At 44.5% G+C, this 6,955-nt stretch overlaps 1 protein-coding gene across 1 annotated transcript in view; it reads right to left on the minus strand.

Moving 5' to 3' along the window:
• The window catches only part of st6gal1 (ST6 beta-galactosamide alpha-2,6-sialyltranferase 1), a 22,032-nt gene extending 19,758 nt beyond the window's left edge, over positions 1 to 2,274 (minus strand). The window contains exons 1-2 of the mRNA XM_008278100.1: positions 2,059 to 2,274; positions 523 to 891 (exon numbers count right to left, since the gene is read on the minus strand). Of these exons, the coding sequence (XP_008276322.1) occupies positions 523 to 891; positions 2,059 to 2,250 (561 nt within the window). The 5' untranslated portion in view covers positions 2,251 to 2,274. The remainder of the gene's footprint in view (positions 1 to 522; positions 892 to 2,058) is intronic.
• Positions 2,275 to 6,955: the final 4,681 nt, after the last annotated feature.

The following is a 6,955-nucleotide window of genomic DNA, read 5'->3' on the forward strand; positions in this document are numbered from 1 at the left end:
AGCAGCCACGACTGACTCAGCGGTGACCAACAGGCAGGCAGTGTTTACACAGAACAAGTACGGAAACAATTTAAAATCTAAATAGTAAAATATCTCTAGTATATGGAGCCACCTTTATTCTCTCTAAATGGTAACACCTGTGGGCACTTAAAAAAATGTTTGACATGCAAATTCCATTCTTTTTTACAACCTGGACAAATTAAATAATCAAAGTAATTCATATTTCAATGACTGATGTTGTTCTGTGTCATACAGCAGAGAAGACGTTTCTGAGTTCTCTCTGCTTCTTCATGTTCTGATGGAGCTGCAGGACTTTTTACTGCAGTGAAACATGAGACTACAGTGAGACAAATGTGACAGGAATATGAAAAATGCCCAGAAACCTCTGAAGGAGGATTAATGCTTACATTGTGCCAACATATTTTAATTAAAAACAGAGCTACAGTTTTGAAACGGACATATTTGTAGCTTCTGAACCTCCTGGAGCTGCAGGACCAGGTGAAGCTCTGAGGTCAGTCTCACCTGGTAGTTCTGCACCACCTTCCTCAGCCTGCTTCCCAGCATGCTGCTGGACATCTCGTCGTCCCACACCTCCCCCAGAAGCCCGTGAGGCCCGAAGAACTCGGCGTCCCCGCCCCTGCCGCTCAGCTCCCCCCTCCGCCGGCCTCCGAACAGGGTCTCCAGCGCTCGCGTGAAGGGGCGCGGCAGCAGCCGGCTGAAGAAGCCGGAGGGTTCGCGCTCCCTCGACCGTCGCTTCGACGGCGACTCCCCGCCGTCGTGGGTGTGGTTGGGAGAGGAGAGGACGGGGATTGGACGGTGGGGGTCACCTGGGACGACACCCGGGAGCTTCTGAGGATCGATGTACATGGGCTTGGCTCCGCCTCTCAGCACCTGTGGGCGCCAGAGGAAAAACGAAAGACGACTGTTAGCTATTCATAGCGGTGGATTTTATATGTTTCTTCTGGCTGGAAATGGCACAAATATACAGAAAGACACCTTGTTAGAGATGGTAATAAAATTTTTCTATATATTTTTTACCATTCTTACTAAAATTACCATGTCCAAAATTATTCATTTGAGAAAATGCAGTTTCTACGTCCTGCTAATGTTCTGAAGCGTTCAAAACCCTTTAAACAAGGAATCAATAACAAGTCATGTTTAAAACCCAAAGAGCTCAGTGTGGACATCCGGTGGTGCATCGCAAGACACGGAAAGACTGTGAAGTCATATTCAAGGGTTTTTAGGTGTCAGTGAAAAGCATCATTAGAAAGTACAAGGAGCTTTGTTTTTTGACTCTTGCGCCGGTGAGAAGAATCCAAGGATCAGAACCAACATCATCCTGATGATCAGTTCTGGTAGCAATGTTTCAATCAGACACTGAAGCAGGCTGGTCTCCACAGAGGACCAGCTGGACAAAGAAGAAAGCTTCCAGTCACCAGTTCTGTGGTTCGGATGAGACGAAAATAGATGAAAGAAAGGAGAAGCATTAAACCACAAGAACGCTGTCCTCACAGTCTGACGTGTTGGTGGGAATGTGATGCTTCAGGGGAGTTTTTCAGCTGAGAAATGAGGACGACATTCGGCTTATCTGCAGGAGAACTTGGCCTTGAGCTGCACTGGACCTTCCAACAATGATCTGGAACATGCAGCCAAAGTGGTGAAGAAGAAAGAGTGGAAAGAAAACCAGTGTGTTTGAGTCCAGACATGAATCCCATCGAGAACCGAAGAACTGAAGACCAGAGTGATGGAAGGAAGCCTTCAGCCTCAAAGAGCTGGAGATGGACACAAAGAGGAACTCACAGCAAGTAAAGACTGATGTGAAGATACACTGCATGTTTTGTAATAATGCTAAATAAATATAGAAATAGTTCAAATTCATCTTAAACACAGTCTTTTCCAGCCTTTTGTAGCTGAAGGATACCTTTTGGTCTAATAAATAATCTAAGTATAAACCATTAACTATAACTGAACTTGACCATCTCACTTGTGTTTGCACGTCAACAAAAGCACTTTCACCAGACTTCACTGGTCGTCAGTTTTCCGTAAACATCCACCAACCTTGATGACTGAATGCGCTCGAGGTTGAGCCCGAGTTCGTGCCCGGATGCCGAAGATGGCGTCGGTGACGGGCACGCTGTTCTCAGCGCAGAGGGCGTAGAGCAGCGCCATGGAGATGCAGAAGAAGGCCATGCAGAGCGCTCCGCGGCGAGCCCGGCGCCTCAGACGCCACAGCAGGCTGACCCGGTCCATCGCCGCCCCGGGGATCTGCACAGGAAGCAGCAGCAAACACAGGAGGAAGTGAAGCGTTTAATCCATCGAGCTCTTATTACACCAAACATCTGAGGGCTGAAGTATGAAGAGAGATTAGTGGGCTAGCAGGTATGTTGAGCCTAAAGCCAGAGTTTTCAGTGTCACAGAGGTCTTTTTACCTGCTTGGTCTCCATGGTAACTGATGCTGTGGAGCTAACCTGGTCAACAACACGCATTCAGCTGGTGATGCAGAAATCAAATAACCGTGTTTTTATGTTTGGTCTGTTTACATGCTGGTGCTGCAGCTGATAGAACACTGATGACAACATTGACTATTCAGGTGTGGAAACAAAACCGTTTATTTACAGCGTCACAGAAATGGTAACATCAGTGGGGAGAGACAAACAAAAATGCAAAAATAGTTTTATTTTTGCACCAGCCTCTCTATTTATCGATGCAGAGACGTTTTTGCGATTTCTGTGTTTCTTTTATTTTATTTGCAAAAGTCAACAGTTGGCAAGGAAATAATGAATTAATTAGTCCGTCAATAAATAAACCAGATGACTGAGTATTTTTATGAACTCACATTTAAATAAGTAATGAAAAGAGGGCGCATCAATAACTAGGTCAAATTAAACCCCACATCAGATTACTTAAATAAATGATGGAATTTAAAAACATACTGCAAAATGTGATTTTACAAGAGAACTCAATTTTAAAAATGTAGTTGATGTTTAAACCAGGTATTTAAAAATTTAAACTCCCATTTTCCTTTTTGTTTGTTTGCATTCCTGCGACACTCTGGTCCTTTCCGTTGATGAATCTACCTTTAAATGTCAGTTAATTACTTCCACGACTTTAGTGACGCTCCATATTCTCCGACGTAAAAAATCCACAGAGCAAAAATGTGAACACTATGTGCACGCGCTCTGTTTCTGCAACAACTCTGGTCACTTGATTCAAACGCAAACCAAAGAAAACAGCAGTTTAAAATGAATCCCGGCTTCTCGTACTGTAAGCACAGAGAGTGGAAGCACAAAGGAGAACGGTGGATGCCATCGGCGCCCCGGGTGATGGGTGAAATCAGGGAGAAAGAGCAGCGAGGAAGAGGAGGAGGAGGAGGAAGATGTGCTCGATTCATCAGAGGACAGATGGAGAAAGAGAATCGGGACGAGAGAGGCCTGCAGAGAATGAAAAAACGAGAGCGAAGTGGAGGAAGGAAGCCAAGAAGGCGTCGGCGTTCTCCCTCTATCCCACAATGCATCTGCAACGCCTGCATTCGACCCGACTATCCGTCACATTTAATGGCAGTAAATGAGTTTGGTGAAGCGAGCGGCTGTAAATAACAGCAGGGCTGCTGCAGAGCTTTCGACAGGGATGAATGAGTGCATTAAAATGTTTAAAATAACCAATTTATGAACATTAGAGGTCTGAAACAACAGAACAGTTAATGCTAAAGACCAAACACCAAAGCACTTAATAAGTAACATTATCACCTAAAGTAAGTTAGACAGATCTTTAACACTAATGAAGAACAGTTAATTGATTAATTGCTGTTAATAATAAAATGTATTTTAGATTAGTTGTACTCCCTGATCTTCCTGCTTCATACTGTAGTGACCTGATGAGGTGCTCACTCGGACTGCAGGCAGTTCATGTTGGCAAGTAGAGCGCATTGTGGGGGTTCAGCTAGCAACGGGCATCATGACAAAGACTTTTGTGATGGTTAATGGTTATCAGCCAGGGCCCTTAAAATCAAAACCAGCTGCAGTCTGCTTGCTGTTGTAGCAAAACACATCTCATGAGTTTTACAAATGATTAACTGAAGGATTCAAGGATTTATTGGTCACAGGCACAGTCATACACGGTATACCGCGCAGTGAAATGCTTTGTGTACCTGTTCCACACCGAAACAATATTAAGAGATGAATAAAAACAAGAATAAACGCAGAAGAAATATATATATGTTGATAACACTGCCGGTAGTCGGTTAAGAAAACAGTTCAAAACCTGCATCCCTGTTCAAAACCTTTGTGAATAAAATATGAGACTGCACATCAGTTCTTTTCAGTGGTTTTGAGACATGCCTGAATCCTGACCGCAGATAAAAATGTGAATTTGACGCATTGAGGCAATCAAGTAACTCTGAAGCCTTAGCTGAGGAACTCATCTATCAGGCATTTCTTAAACAACCCAAGCCCTCCAGCTAACTCGTTGCCACTTCCAGCTCCCACGTCCGAGAGTGGAGAACCAGCCGGTTCTGATTCCGTCTCCGGAAGTACCTCCTGGGAAGTCTTTCAGAACCAAGTTTGCTTGGTGTTGATGTTGTGCCTCGATGCAGCCCAGCTCTTCGTCTTCACTGCTGTCCAGTGCTGTAGAGGTTCTGCTGCCCTGCGACCTTGTTGACATCTCACCTGTTCCTTAGTTGGCCAACGCCAAATCTGCTCCGGTGTTGGTAAACATTCCCCCTACATAGTAGTCAGCCAACATCCTTCCTGTTCCTGTTTCCGGCATTGGTTGTTCCTGAGTCTGTTTCTGAGTCGCCCAACATTGCCCCTGCTGAGACTGAGTTGCCTGGCTTCACCCCTGTCCCTAACGCTGAGTTGCCTGACGTCAATCCTCTTCCCGAGTCAGGGCTGCCTGATGTCACATTCTGAGATGTTGCCCCGTTCCAGAGTCAGAGTTCCCAGACATAGCCCCTGTTCCTGAGTCTGATTTTCCTGACGTCAACCCTTTTCTTGAGTAAGAGTTCCCTGACATTGCCCCAGTTCCAGATCCAAGTTGCTCGACGTCACCCATCCCTAAGTCTGAATTCCCAGAAGTCGCCCCTGTTCCAGAGTCTGAGTCAACTTCTGACACCGCTGTTCTTGAGTCGGCCCTTCTGGGAAACACCGGGCCTGAGAAACACAGTCCGACCTGCCTTTCGGTATCCATCAGTATGCGGTTCAACCAGCCCGCAGGTCCTGAGGGGTTCTGTCACATCAGAGCCTTCCAGAATACCCTTGCTGGTTTTTCCTGCTTTGAGCCTCGCTCCTGAGTGTTTCTGTTTGGCTATTATGATTTTCGTTTCCAGTTTATTTTAAATTGTTTAGTCAATATTGTTGTTAAAGATCCCTTTCCTCAAGTGTCTCTTGTGGTTCTCCCTCCTCCTTTTGTGTATCTCCCCAGTTTTTTCGATTGTCGGCCCTCATTAATTTCTTCTTTCAGAGTTATTTAACTGTGTATACGGTTTTGTGTCTTTCTTATTCGTTGCCAGTCCGTTCCTGTTTGTCGACTGTGTTCACCCACCTGTTGACAGTCTTGTGTATCTTGCGTCTTACCTCGTGCTCTTGTGTTTCGCCTTGTTTTTCTTATCTTCTGCTGGACTTGAATTTGGATTGTTCTGAGAACTCCAGCCGTCGGTTGTTTGCGACCCGGCAAGCCTTTTTTTTTTTTTAATTTTGCTGCTTTGTTGGTGTTGTCTGAGTTGTTTATTCAACCTGCCTGCCTGCTGTGTGTCTGTCTTTGGCTCCAGTTTCCTTATTCTCACGTAACAGGAATCAACATTAATATGTAACAAGGAGGAGACAGTGAGCAACAAAAGCGGTTCCTAAATTCTCTGACACATCCCAGGACAGAGACAACAGCAGAACCTGCCTGAGAATGATCATGTTTTTAGGTTTTCTTCAGCATCCCAGTAATCCAGTGACAGTCTTGTGTACAGCCATGGATTCATTACAAACAGGAGCTGCTTACGGATAATTTGACTTTAGCGGTGCAAATTTGTCAAAGCGTAAACAAGCACAGGCTAAATTCGCTGGATGAAAACTGAAGCCAATGGTGTAGGTATACTTTGGGTTCACTTTGGGTTCCAACTATTCAAGAGAAAAGAACAACGGCAGATGCAAAATCCTGTAACATCAACGTGAACATTCACAGATCACCATCATTTTTTTAACACCTTGCTGACAGCCCAGAGAGTTGTATTTTAGCCCTGTGGCTGAGCTGGTAGTGCTCAAGTGTGCGTTTCAGCCTCACAAAACCAGTAGTGATACAACGAAATGTAATCCCCGAGCCAAAGTAAATCCCTGCAGGCAGGAAGGTGGGCTAACATGACTCAGCGATTCCTGCAGCAGGTACTTGACAAGTATGCAGCCTCAAACTCGTCTGGTGCAGGGCGAACAAGTCCTTTAAAAACAAGCAACAAGGCAAAAAACAGCATTCCACCCCAAATACTCAAAAGCATGTTGTTATTTATGACCTCTGTCTGTTTATGGCTTCCTTAGGGGCAAGACTGTCGGTGGTTTCCATCATTGTTTCCTTGTTTAACCTGCTGGGGGGGTTGAAAGGCTCACTTAGCAAAATTACACCATTTATCAGAGCCCAACACTGTAACAACAGAACAAATCACGGGATTTTCAACTTTATGATGGTCCTTGAACTAATCAATCTTCCCATTGCAGATGAAAACTTAACCCAATCCAAGCTTAAAATCATGACATTTCATTAAAATCACATCATTCTACATGTTTCAATTATTGTTTCGCCAAAGACGAATTGTTTTCTGGAAACAGAATCTGAATCAATCAATCAATCAATCAATCAATCAATCAATCAATCAATCAATCAATCAATCTGTGCTTCTCTGCGCAACTGAGAAGTCATGCCTGATTTAGCTACTAATAGTGAACAGTGATGTGACAAATATTAATGGCAGAAGTGCAGG

The sequence above is a fragment of the Stegastes partitus genome, unplaced genomic scaffold (genome assembly GCF_000690725.1).
Source record: "Stegastes partitus isolate 25-593 unplaced genomic scaffold, Stegastes_partitus-1.0.2 Scaffold115, whole genome shotgun sequence".
Taxonomy (NCBI): Eukaryota; Metazoa; Chordata; class Actinopteri; family Pomacentridae; genus Stegastes; species Stegastes partitus.